Source organism: Pleurodeles waltl, chromosome 3_1 (genome assembly GCF_031143425.1).
Source record: "Pleurodeles waltl isolate 20211129_DDA chromosome 3_1, aPleWal1.hap1.20221129, whole genome shotgun sequence".
Taxonomy (NCBI): domain Eukaryota; kingdom Metazoa; phylum Chordata; class Amphibia; order Caudata; family Salamandridae; genus Pleurodeles; species Pleurodeles waltl.
In genome coordinates, this window is record NC_090440.1 from 1676334171 (window position 1) to 1676353695 (window position 19525).

The following is a 19525-nucleotide window of genomic DNA, read 5'->3' on the forward strand; positions in this document are numbered from 1 at the left end:
AAGGCTCCCAGGTTTGTGACCTCTCAGGGGTGCAAGGAGAGTGACAAACTGTCATTCTGTGCAAAATCCATCTCAGTCTTTATTTGGAATACACGATCTACATGGTGTAATGGGTTGAACACCCAATCCCTGATTACGAGTGGCTAGTTAATGTACGTGGTAATTCTAAACACTTGAGTTACCATTAGCTGCCAGTTCGGTAAATCCAGATGTTGGGAAAACTTCACCATTGCTTGTTAGAACCTGAATATTGACAAAGAAATGGGACAATACAGATGGAATTTGATTTATTGCATGCTGTTCACCCTTTAACTCCTCAAGCTTGGCAGTATTTTTATCCAGCGATTTCGGTTTATAGATTAGGGAATCTGTCAGGGCCTGAAGGTTTACTGCATTGTTCATAATCCCAGTAGGCCGAGTAAAGCACAGTACCTGTCCCATCAGTCTCATCAGTTTTGGAACAATTTGTAATGATTCCCTTGAGTTGTTTAGACTTAGTAATGGGCTTCAAATCAATAAGCTGCTCTTCTAGCATTTACTGTCCTTCTTGATCTGTAACGCGGTAATGCTGATGCTGCAGTTTCTTAGCTCCTCATTAACTATTGAAGTCGAAGTTGCAGTTTAGGGTTTACCAACTTGTCAGCGTTTTCCAGTTTGAATACATTTTTTACTTTCTTGCCCGAATTGAGGCTCCTTCTTTTAAATCCCACCCTTACAACGTTTTTTTAAGCATCAATTGAGGTAGTGTAAGACAGCAGTTGAAATTAAGTTTGATCTCACTGGGTGGTCACAACTCAGTCTAATTTTACAGGTTTTGGAGGAAAATGAAGGAGCACTTGATATCTGTGTGGTGAGACTGTGTCCAGTGGACGTCAGGCAAACCTAAAGACCAAGGGCCTCATTATGACTATGACAAATCTGGTGAACTGGCACAACCTCAACAAGATGAATCTGAAAAGCTTGTAACCGACCTCAACATGGTCACTCCATATTTTGGTGACCAACTAGCACCAGTGACAATGCCATTGCTTAAGGCCACCCACCTATGGCCTTATCCGCAACTTCTGATCCCATCCTCTACTTTGCCTCAAGCCATGTCACTTTTCCTCACTGTATTGTAGTGAGATAGAGAATTGAAAAATTGGAGCAGGCGGGGCGGGCAGTTAGAACAAGCAGTCTTACAACAGCTTCTCATCTCAACTGCAGCAGAAGCCAGATGGTCAGCTTACATTGACCACTCCTGTAAATGAGAACACATGAAGTTTGATGGTATCTTTTACATGACCTGAGGGTTTACACGATGTGCCCCCACATAACATTATCTTGTTTTTGTTTAACCCCTTCTGTGCCTTGGACGAGGTCACCTCGTCCAAGGCTACAGTTTCCGTGTGCCTTGGACGAGGTCACACGGGAACTTGGGGGAGCGCTAGCGCCCCCCCCCACCCACCATCCCCCTGTGACGTCAGCGAGCGCTGATTTGTCAGAGGGGCCTCCCCCATCGCGCTGGAAGCTCTGCTTCTAGCGCGATTGAAAGAGAAATGCAAAGCATTTCTCTTTCAATCACGTGGGGGAGGCCCGGAGGAGCTTCAAAGGGAAGGAAATGTATTTCCTTCCCTTTGAAGTCTCTCCCAGGGTTTCAAAAGCCGGATTGCTTGCAATCCGGCTTTTGAAACCCCACTAGACCGCAGGGATTTTATTTTTTTCATAAAGTGACAAAAGGGAGCGACCCCTTGGGCAAGGGTCGCTCCCAGGGGGGGGCATTTTTCGTGAAGGCCTTTTGATCGGCCTACCTCTAGGCACCAGGGATCATTTTTTTTTTGTTATGTGTTTGTTTTTGTTTTTTTAGGTGGGGAGCGACCCCTTAGGCACGGGTTGCTCCCCTAGGGGGCAAATTATATTTAGGCCATGGGCTGAAACCACTAGACACCAGGGAGTTTTTTTTCTTTGCGTGAATTTCACGCAAGGGTCGCTCCCTGGGTTGGGGGGGCAAATTTATTTTAGGCCATTTCTGCCCCCCCGGGGACAGATCGGCCTATTATTAGGCCGATGTGCCCCCGGGGGGGCAGAAACCTCTAGGCGCCAGGGTAAAAAAAAAAAATTTTTTTTTTTTTTTTTTGTTTGTTTCTTTTTTTAGAGGTGGGGAGTGACCCATTAGGCAAGGGTCGCTCCCCTGGGGGGCAAATTGTATTTAGACCATGTCTGCCCCGCTTGGGGGCAGATTGGCCGATTTGAGGTCAATCTGCCCCCAAGGGGGCAGAAACCACTAGGCACCGGGGATTTGTTTTTTGGCGCCAATGTCACGCAGGGGGAGCGACCCCGTAGGCAAGGGTCGCTCCCGGAGGCGGGGGTGGGGGTTGGCGGGGCAAATTTATTTTAGCCCATTTCTGCCCCCCCTGGGGGCAGATCGCTCTATTATTAGGCCGATCTGCCCCCAGGGGGCGCAGAAACCTCTAGGCGTCAGGGCAATTTTTTTTTTTGTGTTTCTTTTTTTTTGTTTGTTTGTTTTTTTTAGAGATGGGGAGCGACCCATCAGGCAAGTGTCGCTGCCCTGGGGGGCAAATTGTATTTAGACCATTTCTGCCACCCTTGGGGGCAGATTGGCCGATTTGAGGTCAATCTGCCCCCAAGGGGGCAGAAACAACTAGGCACCGGGGATTTGTTTTTTGGCACCAATGTCACGCAGGGGGAGCGACCCCGTAGGCAAGGGTCGCTCCCGGGCAGGGGGGTTTTGGGGGGAGGGATGGGGGGTCAAATTTATTTTAGGGCATTTCTGCCCCCCCTGGGGCCGGCTGAGCTAGAGGCCAAAATCCACAGGTAGGCACTTTGCAAAAAACACCTCTGTTTTCTGTGAAAAAATATGTTGTGTCCACGTTGTGTTTTGGGCCATTTCCTTTCGTGGGCGCTAGGCCTACCCACAGAAGTGAGGTACCATTTTTATCGAGAGACTTAGGGGAACGCTGGGTGGTAGGAAATTTGGTTCCTCTCAGATTCCAGAACTTTCGGTCACCGAAATGGGAGGAAAAAGTGGTTTTTTTTGGCCAAATTTTGATGTTTGCAAAGGATTCTGCGTAACATAACCTGGTCAGAGCCCCGCAAGTCACCCCATCTTGGATTCCCCTGGGTTTCTAGTTTTTAAAAATGCGCTGGTTTTCTAGGTTTCCCCAGGTGCCGGCTGAGCTACAGGCCAAAATCCACAGGTAGGCACTGTTTTCTATGAAAAAATGTGATGTGTCCACGTTGTGTTTTGGGCCATTTCCTTTCGTGGGCGCTAGTCCTACCCACACAAGTGAGGTATCATTTTTATCGGGAGACTTAGGGGAACGCTGGGTGGAAGGAAATTTGTGGCTCCTCTCAGATTCCAGAACTTTCTGCCACAGAAATGTGAGGAACATGTGTTTTTTTTTAGCCAAATTTTGAGGTTTGCAAAGGATTCTGGGTAACAGAACCTGGTCAGAGCCCCACAAGTCACCCCATCTTGGATTCTCCTAGGTCTCTAGTTTTTAGAAATGCACAGGTTTGGTAGGTTTCCGTAGGTGCTGGCTGAGCGAGAGGCCAAAATCTACAGGTAGGCACTTTGCAAAAAACACCTCTGTTTTCTTTCAAAAAATTGGATGTGTCCACGTTGTGCTTTGGGGCATTTCCTGTCGCGGGCGCTAGGCCTACCCACACAAGTGAGGTATCATTTTTATCGGGAGGCTTGGGGGAACGCTGCGTGGAAGGAAATTTGTGGCTCCTCATAGATTCCAGAACTTTCTGCCACAAAAATGTGAGGAACATGTGTTTTTTTAGCCAAATTTTGAGGTTTGCAAAGGATTCTGGGTAACAGAACCTGGTCAGAGCCCCACAAGTCACCCCATCTTGGATTCCCCTAGGTCTCTAGTTTTCAAAAATGCACAGGTTTGGTAGGTTTCCCTAGGTGCCGGCTGAGCTAGAGGCCAAAATCTACAGGTAGGCACTTTGCAAAAAACACCTCTGTTTTCTTTCAAAAACTGTGATGTGTCCTCGTTGCATTTTGGGGCGTTTCCTGTCGCGGGCGCTAGGCCTACCCACACAAGTGAGGTATCATTTTTATCGGGAGACTTGGGGGAACATAGATTAGCAAAACAAGTGTTGTTACCCCTTGTCTTTCTCTACATTTTTTCCTTCCAAATATAGGAGAGTGTGTAAAAAAGACATCTATTTGAGAAATGCCCTGTAATTCACATGCTAGTATGGTCACCTTGGAATTCAGAGATGTGCAAATAACCACTGCTCCTCAACACCTTATCTTGTGCCCTTTTTGGAAATACAAAGGTTTTCTTGATAGCTATTTTTTACTCTTTATATTTCAGCAAATGAATTGCTGTATACCCGGTATAGAATGAAAACGCACTGCAGGGTGCAGCTCATTTATTGGCTCTGGGTACCTAGGGTTCTTGATGAACCTACAAGCCCTATATATCCCCGCAACCAGAGGAGTCCAGCAGATGTAACGGTATATTGCTTTCGATAATCTGATATTGCAGGGAAAAGTCACAGAGTAAAACGTAGAGAAAAATTGATGTTTTTTTACCTCAATTTCAATATTTTTCTTTTTCAGTTGTTATTTTCTGTAGGAAACCCTTGTAGGGTCTACACAAATGACCCCTAGCTGTTTTCAGAATTTTGTCTACTTTCCAGAAATGTTTAGGTGTCTGGGATCCAGCATTGGTTTCATGCCCATTTCTGTCACTGACTGGAAGGAGGCTGAAAGCACAAAAAATAGCAAAAATGGGGTATGTCCCAGTAAAATGCCAAAATTGTGTTGAAAAATTGGGTTTTCTGATTCAAGTCTGCCTGTTCCTGAAAGCTGGGAAGCTGCTGAGTTTAGCACCGCAAACCCTTTGTTGATGCCATTTTCAGGGGGAAAACCAAAAGCCTTCTTCTGCAGCCACTTTTTCCCATTTTTTTTTTAAAAAAACGAAATTTTCACTGTTTTTTGGCTAATTTCTTGGCCTCCTTCAGGGGAACCCACAAAGTCTGGGTACCTCTAGAATCCCTAGGATGTTGGAAAAAAAGTACGCAAATTTGGCTTGGTTAGCTTATGTGGACAAAAAGTTATAAGGGCTTAAGCGCGAACTGCCCCAAATAGGCAAAAAAAGGCCTGGCACAGGAGGGGGAAAGGCCTGGCAGCGAAGGGGTTAATCGCCATAGAAAATGTTTTTTAGGATCTTCCCGAAGGGGAGTCAATTCTGATTATTTTTTAAACTTTTTGATTTTCAACTGCTAATAAACAAGCAACACATTTTCTTTATGGGTCAGTTCTGATGTCTTGGGTGTATGTGGAGAATTTCTAATGAGCAATATAGCTTGTCTTTTTATTTGTAAATCTCGCTCATTTCATAAGTATCTGAGTGCTCTATGCAGTTTTCGGTTTTACTAATGCATGAAAGCATGATTCGTTTTATACATTTAATTCTTTTCCAGGGTCTTGGACCTTTGCAGGAACGTAAAAGAAAGGATAGCTAGAGAATGCAAGGAAAGGGGCGTTCAGTTCCCTCCTTTTTCTACATGCAGGTATGTGTTTGCTGTTTCGTCTCGGACTGTCATTGCTCTCATCACGGTTACTGGCAGCATGGGCACAGAGAGGCTGCTTCACCCTTTTCATTGCTGTCAGCAAGGTGTAGTTAATTTTCCTTGACGTGCACTCGCTTAAAAAAGAGAAGTTTATAGTGGGATGAATGTTGATGTTGACCTTTCTTTCCTGCCAGTGGGCTGCTTGCTGCAGGGCCATTGAAACGTGATCCCTCCGGCGGTGAGATTACACTGGGCCCGGTTAGTGTTCTGGCATTTATTTCCTGTGTACCCACTAGGCAGTCAAGTATAATAAGATTGATTTGAACATTTAACCTCTCCAAAAGTCAAAGCATCGATTGGCAAAGAGAGTGAAAGAAATACGCATCAGTCATGTCCCGTGCAGAGACAAACTGAAATAAACTGCACGAGTTTTCTCAATCTCCCCATTAGAGTTTTGCTGAAATTACCTAAAACAAATACTATACAAATTATTAATCTAATGTTTTTTCTCATATCTCCACTGCGCAAAAAAAATCCTTTTCATACCACTGTGTGTGTGAGTGTGTTTATATGTGTATATACATACACATATGCTCACACCACATACACACAGGTAGAGATACACATACAGAAATGTATATGCCTGTGTATGTATATTACATGAAATATTTGAAGTGCTTTTATTGTACAAAGTATTGTGGTAGAAAACTCCATAGTTCACTGTGACCCATGAAATATATTGTATATTTCGCAGAATTCGTATCACTTTACCAGCTATGCAATGTTTCACCATTACCTATTGTTTAATTTGTAACTTCTTCATGAACAATAACACAAAACTGCAACATTCAAATTGCTATCAATGCAGGCAAATCTGAACATTTTAAATGTGGTCAGAACCCAGTATTGGATTCAACAATTGTGTAAGCATAACCACCTCCTATTGTTTAATCACCAGTATATTAATGAAAGCTTAACATTCGAATTGCAATCGGGGTCCATTATTAGCTCTGCCATGCCATGCCGAATGAAGCATCAGCAATCTGTGGCTTTTATAACCAAAGTTTAGTTTTTAAGAATGCAGAACCTGTTTCCCCTGAAACCTTTTATTAACTGTATAATTAAATATTTTTCATTTCTTACTATAATCAAGAGTGTAGCCCTTATTTTGCCCACTACTTTCAATAAATCTTTCGCTACTTGAAAAATAACTTTGCTACATTGTTTTCCTGCTGATTGCACCAAGAATAAACAAGCAATATAAAAAATACAAAACAGTAATTCGTGTAATATGTCTGTTGCTATCTCACCGTTCTGGTGGCAATTGAAAACCACTCCGCTTTCAGCTTTGTGGTTTATGCTGTCCCCGATCACATTGATGACTGACAGTTAGTTAAGCACTACATTTCAGTATTTATAGTTCTCTCTTGAGGGATCTCCATTGATAGTCATAAGCGCTTAATAGTCCTGTGTGGAGATCCCTGAGCCGTTTTCCATAGTATATCTTCTTAAGTGTAGATGTTTGTCTTTCTTCAGGAAAGCCTGCAGAATCACTTGAGAGAAAAAAAAAAACAATATGCATCCTATAGGACAGGCTACAATGGTCAAATTTTTCAGATTGTACTTTAAAAATGGCCAAGAAACTCATTATTATTATATATATAATTTAAGGCTAATACTTAGTAAAACAGTGTAAATCTCCTTCACAAACCTTTTTTGTAAAAGTAGAGAGATGAAGGATAGCAGGACAGTGTAGCCCCATAGGCTGTCATTATGTGAGTTTAAAACCACAACTGCGCCTTTAAGGACCCTGGGACCACCAGTATCTTTTAATGCCCAGCAGGAGGCAGTTGCTTCAGTTCGTTATTCCAGCTCCTGGTGACACGATCTTTGAGCACTAGGCCTTTTAGGCTTTTTGTCTTAAAAAATCAGTGGATTTTTGTGACAACTTTATGCAACATTTTTTATCTTTCTTTTAAATTTTCTGTTTTTTTCTGACAGAAAATTGTGGTATTTTGTCAAATAGAATGCCTTCTTCATTTGACAAGTGTCCTGCCTTTGGGAGAAGAAAACCAAGTCAGACCCTCACGACGTCTGTGTTATTTGCCTTCCACAGAGCCATGTACCTGACAAACGCCACCACTACAGGAAGTTTTCAAAGCTTACTCTCAGGGCGAGAGAAAAGGTTTGCCTCCATGGTACAGAAGAGCAACGCAGGCAACAGGTGCAGTTTGAAGGTGGGACATCAGAGCTGGGAGTGGGTAAGTTCGCTGTCAGGACTTTTCCATCTGCCTTCAAGGACTTCAGGCGTGAGAGTTCAGCCTAAAAATGACATCATTCTAGGTCGACGTCGAGAGGATCGATGTTAAGACAAGGTACTGCACCTACTTGTTCTCCATCGAGGGCTGGGTCGACGTCGAGAAAGAGGCAAAGGTCGACATTGAGACCGGGTAGGTCGATGTCGAAGACATTTCCACTGTTGTGAAGAAGGTCGAGGCAGAGAGCTGGGTCGACGTCGAGGAGTCTGTTGACGTTGAGGAATAGGAGGAAGTCAAGGACATCGCTAATAGAGGAAAGAAGAAAGAGCATATGCATTTTTACATCGCCTGACACAGAATACTCAGTCTAATCTCCTCCTTCACCAGTACTGTTGCTAGATTCTCCTGCTCCTCCACCAACATCACCTTTTCTACCTCCTTCGGCACCTCTTCCATCGGCGCACCAGTTCCACCTGTGGAGGCTCCTCTCCCGACGTCTACAGTCTCTCCACGTAGATCTTGTTAAATAATGCATACCATTCCAGAAGCCACAGATCCCGGGATCCTCCACCCCTTCCGTCTTCAAGGCACTTTCACCATCATTCTTGTAGATCATGATCAGGATCGCACACAAGATTTAGATAGCTTTTCTGTTGCTCTTCATCCAAGGCCTGTTAGTACCACTAATGGAAGTATTCCTGATTCCAGCCTCAGCTCGGTCTGTTCCATCCAGACTACAGAAAAAACATCAGCCCCCGCTCCTAAGCAGCATCTTCTTTTTCTCCACTCCTACCCACCACCAGATCTGGTGGTCGTGGTAGTGTGCTATTACTCCTTCATCGTCTGTGACATCTATGAAGGCAGCGAGTGCATTTGCTCTTCTGGGAAGTTACGATAGGGCCTTATGGGACTTCATGTAGAAGTTTGCTGATGTTCTTCCCAGGGAAAGACAGGAGGATTTCTTAGGGGTCGTCAATGAAGGAATGATGGTCTCCAATCAGATCATCAGTGCTGCAGCTTATTGCTCCTTGCCCGCGGCACATGAATGCTGTCGTGGGATGGGTTTGCGCTAGCACTTCTGACTTAGACTCACGGTCCTCCAAAATGAGTCACAACAAAGAATCCTGAATCTGCCATTCTCAGGACATAAACATGCTTTGGCAGCCACACAGATGATGAAATGGCTTGGATGAAATCCGAAATGGAACCAATCCAGACGATGGGCCTCAGAAGGCAAAAAAAAAAAAAACGAAGAGGCCTTGCAAGCCCTACTAGTGCCATTTTTATACTCCTAGAAGGTTCAGATCCTTCATTGGTATCAAGGTCACCAGCAATCCTAACAGCAGAGGCCTTGCCAACAATAGCCGCGCAAATAACCCAGAGGGAGAAACGCCCAACAGCCCACCCAAGGGGGTAAGCCCACAAAGGTTCAAAACTGTGAATCTTTCTTTCCCACTCTTACGTTGGCCACTTTGGTTGGAGGAAGTATTTCACATTTTTTAGCAGAGTGGCAAAACATGATAAAAGACGCCTGGCTACTAAATATTGTTCTAAATTGTATTGCCTCAGGTTTTGAAGTCCTCCACCAAATATACCACCAAAGCCATCCAATCAACATCTGCTAATGCTGCAATCTGAAGTCAACATAATTCGCCAGAAGCAGGCAGTGGAGACTGCTCCTCTCAAATAACAAGGAACAGGCATTTACTCTTGATACATTCTAATAAAGAAGAAAGGCCCCAAAAAGGAGTTCAGGCTGACTCTTGACTTGAAATTGGCCAGCAAGTGGATTCGGCGAGAGAAGTTTTGAATGCTGCACCACGTCAGATCTACCCCAGTTATACCAGGGAGTTTGGCTCTGCTCCATAGACCTTTAGGAAGTGTACTTTCGTATACCAGTAGTCAAGCATCACAAGTTCTTGAGGTTTATGGTGGGTCAAGAACAGTAGCAATACAAAGTGCTTCCATTTGGCCTCAGCTCAGCACCCAGTACATTCTCAATGTGCATAGCAATTGTAGCTGCGCACCTAAGAAAGCATTAAGTCTTTGCCTACCCCCTACCTAGACGATTGGCCCATGAAGGCACCAAATCCTCAGGAAGCCCATCTTCATTACTAATGGATAAGCGATCTCCTTCAAAACTTAGGGCTCCATATCAACCACGCCAAGTCAATGTTTACTCATGTTCATATGCTACATTTTTTGGGGGCCTCCATTGACACCAGTCAAGCAAGAGTGTGTACTTCGGAGGAGAGAGTGTTATCAATCCATCGGAAGCTACACTCTCTCATAAAAGCCTCTCAGTGAGAACAGTGTCCTCTCTCCTTGGCTCAATGGCTTCATGCATCTTCCTAACCCCAAATGCCTGTCTCAATATGCATCCTCTTAAGGAATGTCTCATGGATCAATGGAACCAACTCACGGGAAGTTGGGAGGGGAAGTCAATGGTAGTTCATGGACCTTCCTCACTGGTCAGAGCGTCCACATCTCAAGCTGCCATGCAGACCGGATCTTCTAATGAAGTTCTAAGGAAAGATGGTTCACCCCAATCTATTCTCCTTGAATTTGCAGTAATGGTCTTGAGCTAGTTCAGTATGGACACTTAAATTTGCCACAAGACTCTATGGACATTTTCAAGGTGGCTAAACGGCCCTCAACTCGTTCAGCCCACTCATTCAAATGGAAGAGATTCTACATTTTATGTTCTAACATGAACATGGACCTAACAACCTTCTCGGAAGATGTCATTCTTCATTACTTACTCCCTTTGGCAAAATCTGGCCTAAAGTTTCTTCCATAAAGGTCCATCTAGCAGCTCTTACTTCCTATAGAAAATGTCCTTCACAAACCTCTTTTGTCAAAATTACAGTCATAAAAGACTTCTTAGAGGGGTTGAAGAAGGGTTTTTTTCCTCTCATAAGGCGTCCACTAGATGTGAGGCAAGTCTTTAAAGTTTTATTTGGACAAAACACAATACTTTAGAAATTCGGACCAACTGTTTTTAAACTGCGGTCCAATCTGCATAGGCCTAGCTACTTCCAAGTAATCCATCTCCCGATGGATATTGTTCTGCATTCTTTTATGCTACTAGAAAGCCAGCAAGACCTTATCAGCTAGACCTAAGGCACATTCTGCTAGGGGCAAAGCGGCTACTGCCGTGGTAATGCCAAATGTCCCTATAGCTGAAATTTGCAAAGCAGCTACATGGACATCTGTTCACACATTTACCAAGCACTATTGCTTGGACTCTGATGCTAGGACAGGTGCTCAAGTATTACAGGCCTCCCTTAGAAATGTATTTGCTTAAATGGCAGGCATAGTCATTCCTCTGTCTTTTTCACCACTGTTGGTAGGGATGGGATTCTATTCTATTCAGTGCTTATGACTATCAATGGAGATCCGTCTCAGAGAAAAGGAATGTTTTTTTTTAACCTGTAATTGTAGTTCTCTCTTAGAGGAATAGCCATTGTAGTCATAAGCAACCCTCCACGGTGGAGATCACAGAGGTGATTATGGGACCTACCTCTCACTGACACATCTCAACAAAAAGAACAGAAGCAACTGCCACCTGTTGGACATGTTGGGATACTGGTGGTCGTTGGGTCTGTAAAGGCGCAGACGCTGTTTTATACTCACATAATGACAGCCTATAGGGCTACACTGTCTTGCTATCCTTTATCTCTCTACTTTACAGAAAAGGGTTTGTGAAAGAGATGTAAGCTGCTTATTAGCCTTCAATGATATATATTTATGGCTTTCTTGGCCTTTTCTAAGTACCATCTCATGAATTTGGCCACTGTAGCCTGTTCCTATAGGCTGCATATTTATTTTTTCTTCTCTTCAGTGATTCTGCGTGTCTTCCTGAAAAAAGGTGAACATCTACAATTAAGAAAATATACTAGGGAAAAGTGCTCCCAGATCTCCGCATGTGAGCAGGACTATTGAGTGCATATGACTTCAATGGAGATTCCCCTAAGAGAGAACTTGGATTGCAGGTAAGAAACCATTGCTTTTGTGCAGATCTGACCTGGGGAAAGTTACATTTGATGGGGTGAGATGGGATCAGGATATTTTTTTCCATTCAATTTCCCATAGTAATTTTAACTTTCCGCTGCTGTAAAAATAGCTGTAAATTTGGTTAATACATTTTTAATATAGGGCAGTCTTATTAGATTATCCCAAAAGACCCAAATGGCTTCCATCTTAAGTGAGCCCATTTTTCTGACAATATTTTATCAATTTCTGAATGCATTCCATGAAAACAGTTTTTGCAGTCCCTTTACATCAGGAGATGCCTGACCTTGTATGTAGCTAGAACAAAATCTTTGAGAATAACAGTCCATCTTCTTCTGACTTTTAACTTTTCCACCAAGGAGAATGCAGTCTCAGTGCATCGCTAAATAGTAGGATGCCAGCATGAAGACATATGAGGGTAAAGCTGTCAGGCCCTTTTCAAAACAAGAGTTGACTCACTCAGTAAGAGCAACAGAGTCAACAGCAGTCTTGCAATGTGGTGGATCCAGTCACACTCTCCAAGAATTACTGCCTGAACTTTTAAGCCATAAATGAGCCTACTGTAGCATGAGTGGTGCCACAACATCTTTCAATAAGATTAGCTCCTTTCTGCCTTCCCCCTATTAGTTTAATGCTTGTTGGTCTTAATTCAAGCATGTGAACCAGTGAAATACTTGTAACAAACATTCTCCACTATTGGGATCTTTTCTTGATTCACATGCATTCTCCCCTCCTCCCTTTTCTACAGGGTCTTATGATACACTCTATTCACTGGCTTCTTGTACAAAAAGCAAACTTCTTTAACAATTTGGATACTGATATAAAACAATTAGTACTATGAGACTCTAACAAGAAAGAAAGGGCCACATGTAGGTAACAGCGATTTTCGGTGTTTGCGACGTGCAAACTGCACTATGCAATGCACAGAACCCATTTTGCGATTCAGTAACCTGGTTACCGAATCACAGAACGGGTTTGCGAGTCGGAATTGGGAAGGGGAGTTCCCTTCCTCATTGCGAGTCGCAGTGCAATGCCAGATTGCTTTGCGAACGCGGTCGAAAAGCAATCGCAGTTAGCACCCATTTCAAATGGGTGCTAACCCATTCGCTTTGTGAATGGCATTAAAAACATTTTTCCAGAGCAGGCAGTGGTCCTAATGAGGTGGGCCTTTGCGACCCCCTTGCGAGTCGCATATGGTATCAGGGACACCATCCTACATTCCAATTTGTGGCTCTCAAATTGCTAGTCGCTCTGACTCGCAATTTGCAAGTCGCGAATTGAAATATACCTACTTCTGGACCCAAATGATAGAGAAGTTGTAAAGACTAAGACAATTATTCAAGCCTTATTTTTTCACAGAAATAGCTACAATCAGATTTGAAGTCAATAGGAACACTGCAGAAAGCATTTTTAGCTCTAAATAACACGCTGAATTTACATTTTTCAATTTAGGTATTCCACTGTACATCACTTGACCATTCCTTAATATATTTTTTTAAGTCCTGTAGTTGCAGTGTTTGTTAAGCATACAAGAAGAAAAAGTTGAGCCACCACTTTCAGAATGTTACAGAGGAAAATGTGCAAAAAATTAGTCTTAAGGAAATTACATCATACTGCGTACCATTGTCACAATCCATTTTCCATATAGAATTGGAAACCTACAATACTAAAGAGGTTGCAGAATTTATTGCATTGAGGATATTTTTGGTTTTAGTAGAAAGGGCCTCAGCAATTTAATTGAAAAATGTTTGCCTTTTGTTTTTCTCCTCAGAAAGATTTGAAAATTGCCCCAACTGGGTGTCAATGCTGCCTTTGATATATCTAGATTCCCGAATATTTTTGAGGATGGTCCAGACATAGTGTGCTGTTTCATTTTATTATTATGATACCTTATATTATAAAATACAAACCTCAAATTAAAATGTGATCTTAAAAAATAAAAGGTGTAAGTGGAAACAGTATTTAAAGAGTGCCTGGGTTGGGTGCAAAGAGTCATTCATTGTCTTTTGTGAAGAAAAATGTAAAAATAGTTTCTAAAAAGAAGATGGAGGATTATGTTTTCTAGTCTTTTTTCATCCTCATTGCCTTTTGTTCTACTGGGTAAGCCTGTTTCTCCTTTCTAGATATTTGAAAGTTACATCTTAACTATCCTTTTGGAAAAAAACATAGCAGCAATGCTAATACCAGCAAATATTTAATTAATTCACAAAAGAAAATACATTATAAAAACAATTTATCTCCTTTTTAGTATTTAATTTCTTCTCCAAGACACAAAATATCACCTTTTACTCTTCTGTAACTTTTTTTCTGTGTTTGACAACCACATGCCATGCATTGCCTTCTTTTACAAATGTTCCTGGTATGTGACTTAAGGTCTGGGTACCTATCTGACGTTAGACTATTATTTAGAAGCTGTGAAAATAAAGCAACTGTGTATCCAAAAAGGACCATTGTTGCTGGTAAGCACCCATTTTAAAACTGTCATGTAGATTATTCATGCTGTCAGCCTTGATCCACGGGTTAACTAAAATGAACCAAAATAAATATAATTAATGTATTTTTAACTATTTTAGAAAATATAATTTGAGATTGTGTTCTACAAACTAAAGATCCTATATTCTTTTGAAAGCCACTCAAACCACTGTGTTTCCTTTTTGTTTAACTGTGTCCAATTTGTGTTTTTTTCAGGGTCACACAAACCTATGATGCTGGTGCTTGTGTCTATTTCTATTTTGCTTTTAACTACAGAGGAATTGGTGAACCTGTTCATGTTTATGAGCAAATTGAGGTAATAGAGTTTCTCTGTCTGGTTATCTTTCATAATGAGCAGTAATAAAAATGTTCTATTTACAGAGAGTAGTCTCTTTCACCGAAGCAGGCTCCTTCCTGAAAATAAAATTCTCCATCTAGAATACTCTTTATCAGGCTGCTTGCAGGACTCTAGAAAGTTTCAGTAATACTTTCTAGTGCTAGGTGGCTCTTGTGGCACAACCACAGACTCTTGTGCTGTCTTTTCCAGACATGGTAATGTTAGTTCATTTAGTCATTACCAGCATATGTGACATCTATTAGTTTTTTTCTGCTCATCATCAATCTAGAGTTTTTAAGATCATTTAGAAATGTTGTACCATTTTCTTCTTTGAAAATGTATATTTTAGCCATGTTTCCACACATCTTGCTTCTGAAATATTCCTGGCTCAAATGGTGCTCTGATGAATACAGTCAAGTGTATAGAACCTGATCACTAGGTGAGCATGCACACAGTCTGTACCATCATGCATTTTAAGGCTATCAGTGACATGGAGGCTCATTTTGCAAGGCCTCATGCCCGCAGAGCTGTCTAAATCAACTCAATGGTTCCTGCCAGTGGCATTATTCTCCCTTATGGGAAGAATCCTTGTGATATGAGCTTCATACAAGCATGCAAAGTCCTATTCTATCCAATTAAAAATAAATAAATGCAGTCACCATTTTTTCCCCTGAAAAAGTGGTATTGAACATAAACTTTTTTTATTCCCATTGTGCTTTTGGATTTACCTTTATCATAGAAGATTTAATTATCATTCTGTCCACCTCCCCATATAAAAGTGAAGGAGTGTTTCCACGTCTTAGATGAGGAAGCCTCCCTTGGTTACTGGTTGAAAGGTTATGAGTACAGACTTAATGACCAAATATGTATACAGAGCTTGGAGCTAAAACCTCAGAAGGCCATTTGTAGGTAGATTATCTCCAAGTGGGTAATGTTACGTATTTCTGAATGCTTTGAGGAAGTATACAAAGGCACCATGGAACCAAACAGGTACCATTTTAGAAGTGGTAATGCAGCTAACTGTGTTTTTCTTAAACAGGGACTGGTTCCATATATCTATCTAGTTGCAATTTGTATGTTCTGTAAAAATTACTGTCTTAATTGTGGTGAGGTTCAATTTATTAGAATTTCTTGCTAAATGTACATTAAAAAAAATCAAGGGAGCTTGGTTCCTCATCCTTATGTAATTCTGGCATGTCAGTTGTTCAAACTGAGGAACCTTCATGAAGAGTTATTACTAGAAGTAGTAATAGTTATGTTAAGTCGTTTCTGGTGGATTCTTTTAAGCACAGTTCCATCTTCCTTTATGATTTGCCCAGGCGCAAGACTAGATCCGGGTAACGTCACATCAGTGCACCTCCATGCCGAAAGGTGGTGCAGTGTGGCTGTGCAGTAACTCCATAATAACCTGAATATGAGTTGAAATGCATATAAGCGTCGCTACTGTGCACTGACATCAGTTCCTTGGTTTGACATGGATGCAGAGCTCTTGTTCCAACTTTTTTGGTCTACCAAAATTTACTCCATACAGTGTGCTAGGGACTTTGTCTACATCGAAAACACCTGCCGGTAATGCAGGAAGCAGATGCCAGTCACAGTCACTGCCCAATACAGCATGTTTACCTGGTGCTTGGGCTCCGGTCAAGACTTGATGCCTTTCAATAAATGTGCCCTTATGCACCTAAAAGTGACTGAGGTGACACTCCAGTTCACTGAAAATAGGAGATAAAGGTTGTAATATAAGTCCCATTCCTGTCCCAAGTCACAGAGCCGCTAGCAATCATTTTCAAGGAGCCTGTCCCGCATGAAGACCCTTTCCAGAGCAAAGTCTTCCGGTAAGCCGAAGATGCACCTGAAGCGCACAAAAGGGTGGCTCAACCTCATCCTGCCACTTAAAATCGGACGAGAATGAGTGAGGGCATCAGTTGAAAGACCAGTCCCTGCAAAAGTCGATTGTCTTGAATCTGCTTCCACAACTGTAACCCGCGTTGTGTGACTTCCTCAGGCTGTCATTGACCTTGCAGCAAATGGGGGCTTTAATGGAGGTGATGCTGCAACTCTTTCAGATGCTTTCATTTCCCTCTTGCATGCCTTCGAGCCCCACAAAGCTACAATTGGCTCTAGCAGGACTTCCAGTATGCAGTCCCTTGACACTAACTAACCCCTTGAAGCCCATTACTGGGCCCATGCTGACAACGATGCATGCTTCCACTCTGGCCCTTGGCTCCACAGCAGACTCTTCCATTCCAGCAGTGATGCCTACTCCATCAGTGCCAGCTCCAGACCCATCTCTGAGGCCACCCTCAACCCACAAACCTTCATCAGCCTGCTTCAGGTGTATGTTGTGCTTTGAGATTACAAAGCAAAAGCAGGCTTTACTCCTCAACCTGTGAGTCCAAAGCAGCAGTATTAGAGGTTTGAGGCCTTATTCAGATACAAATCTGATGTGGTTGAGGGTGTGCAAATTGTTGTTTCAATAACACTAGTGATGATGGTCAGAACAAGGAGGGGGCCATCCTACTTTACCCTCTCTCATCTGGATGAGGGGCTATACCTGGATTTAAAAAATGCCAGTGGGCTAGCTATATCACCAGAGACTGAACTAGACTTGCCACCAGCAGAAGGAAGTGACTTGTTTTGCTTAGGGCAGCAGAAGTGTTAAAGTTACATTTGAACTAGGTCACATTTGTTAACTGAGCTCCTGCAACCAGGTTCTACTGCTTCCAAGCTGCTATTGCCATTCAACTAAGCCCTCAGCGACATTCTTATGCCCATCTGGTCCAAGCTGTGCTCCGGCGTAAACCCCCCTCACTCCTCCTGTTCCCGTCTTACCCCAACCCAACCTTTGGCCAGGTGACATAGTCTGGGCTCCAGTGATCCCAATTGTTTCCCAGACATTCTACACCTGAAAGCCTGGTGGTACAGACATCAACAAGTAAAGTCAATCCTAATGCCTTTCCAAATCTACAGTTTAGAGAGTCCAAATGTATTGATCTGTTCAGAAAGAGTATGCTCCCTTCTGCTGGTTTAGACCTTAAGATTCATTAATGCAGTGTGCCTTCTGGGCAGGTAGACCCATGTTCTTTGGAACATGGACAGCGAGGTCTTGCCTTTCGCCACAGTAGACCTCAGACCCTCGCCGGCTCAAAAGATACTTCATGGCAAGCATGCAGTTGTGTGTCTTAGATGGGCATGTTCTTTGACTCTAGATTGCCTGAATAGAAAGCTGATTCAGCGCTGCAACAAGTTAAGAACATTCGAGCCACAGCACAATCCATGGGACTCTTACCTACTGCAAAGCAATTCCACAGGCAGAACAGGAAGTTTAAGGATTTTCCCTAGCACTAGCGTAAATCCACCCTCACAACCTGTGCAGCAACAGCAGACCCAGTCTTTTCGGGGCAGAGGTTGTGGCAGCAGGGAAAGCTCTTTAACTTATTCTTTCGTGCTGCAGCAGATGCTAGCCCACTTTAATTTGCACTCTCAGGCCAATACTTAGCCAATAAAAGGCAGGATATGACATTTCCTCCCCAACTGGAGAGCCATTGAGTCAGGAAGATTAGTGTTGGAAAGACTGCACCCTGTTTTTCATTCTCCCCAGGCCTCCCAGCCCACCACGCCCCCCCACCCTGTTTTCACCCATATCAAAAGAGCCATTATGGCAGAGTTGTAGACAGGGTGTGATGCAGGATCTCATCAGGGCTAGACATAACAGTCAAACTCACCCCACAACCAGTTGCCTTGGGAATTTGGTAAGACCAGACATTTGATCGATACATGCTCCTCTTCTGTAACATAGCCCTGGTGGTGGTGCAGCAAGATCTGATACCGAAGTGGGGATGTGCCGCAGTCCAGTGGTGCAGGAATGGGATTCTTGTGTGGACTCTGCAAGAGGGCCGAAAAACTGGTATATCAGGCCAGGGAATGTCCCAAACAAGATGAAAAAAATATGGGAGCCCCTGGAGGTCTGCTGATAAAACAGATTCATGATACCCACTAGACATGCCTTGTTCTGGCAGAGGGGAGGCGTACATGGAACATCAGGGAAGATGCGAAGAGTTGGCCTTTATAGCAGAGATTTCTGAAGGGGTGCATGCCTGCTGATTTACATTCATGTCCTGTGGCAGTGGTTCTTAACCTTTTGACTTCTGTGGATCCCCACCTAATCATTATTAGAATCTGAGGACCCCCACTGAGTCATTCCTGGAAGCTGCCTAAGCATTTTCAATCATTTGAGCCAGTAAACAATACACAAAAAAATACCGAAACAAGCATACATTAAACAAATACACAAATGATTGAGTGTTATTTAATTCACAACCAAATATATTAAAAAATCACATTTTTAGTTTTAATGGAAATGTTTCTAAAGTCAATTGAGGCAACTCATCATCCATACTATATCCTGTTTGATGCACTTGCACTGCTCTAATGAATCACAATTTGTCCTGGTGCAGTCCGAGTTACCAGGGCTGTCTGTGACACCTAGGCAGATCGAAGAGTTCTGCAAGGCCAAGCTCCGGCTCTTCAGATCCTTACTGACTCCTTCCGGCGTGTCTACCGGTCACAGGAAGCTGAGAGGGCCTCCATCTAGGGTACCACTGGCAGGTTCTCCCTCTGTAGCAGTTGGACTATCCAAATCCACCACTGGACCTCACCAGCTCCTGCACATTCCACACCGGTCCCCGGAGCTTCAATGCCACTGCCGACTCCATCTATACTGGAGGACGAGGTGCCTATTGTGCTCTCTGACTCAGTCACCACTGCTGTGACCTCGAGCAAGGCCTCGCTGACTTTCCATTCGAAAGAGGAAGAACACATATGTTGCATTCCTTATTTAGTACGGATGGATTCAGATAGCAATTATGATGCATGTGATGAAAAGGGACAAAAAATACCATGAAGAAAA

The 19525-nt window shown here is 43.0% G+C and overlaps 1 protein-coding gene across 1 annotated transcript in view; it reads left to right on the top strand.

The window, feature by feature from the left end:
• Nucleotides 1–19525, top strand: part of AGPS (alkylglycerone phosphate synthase) — a 605536-nt gene that overhangs the window by 483049 nt on the left and 102962 nt on the right. Inside the window, exons 17-18 of the mRNA XM_069225421.1 lie at nucleotides 5446–5535; nucleotides 14496–14595. Coding sequence (XP_069081522.1) covers nucleotides 5446–5535; nucleotides 14496–14595 — 190 coding nt within the window. The remainder of the gene's footprint in view (nucleotides 1–5445; nucleotides 5536–14495; nucleotides 14596–19525) is intronic.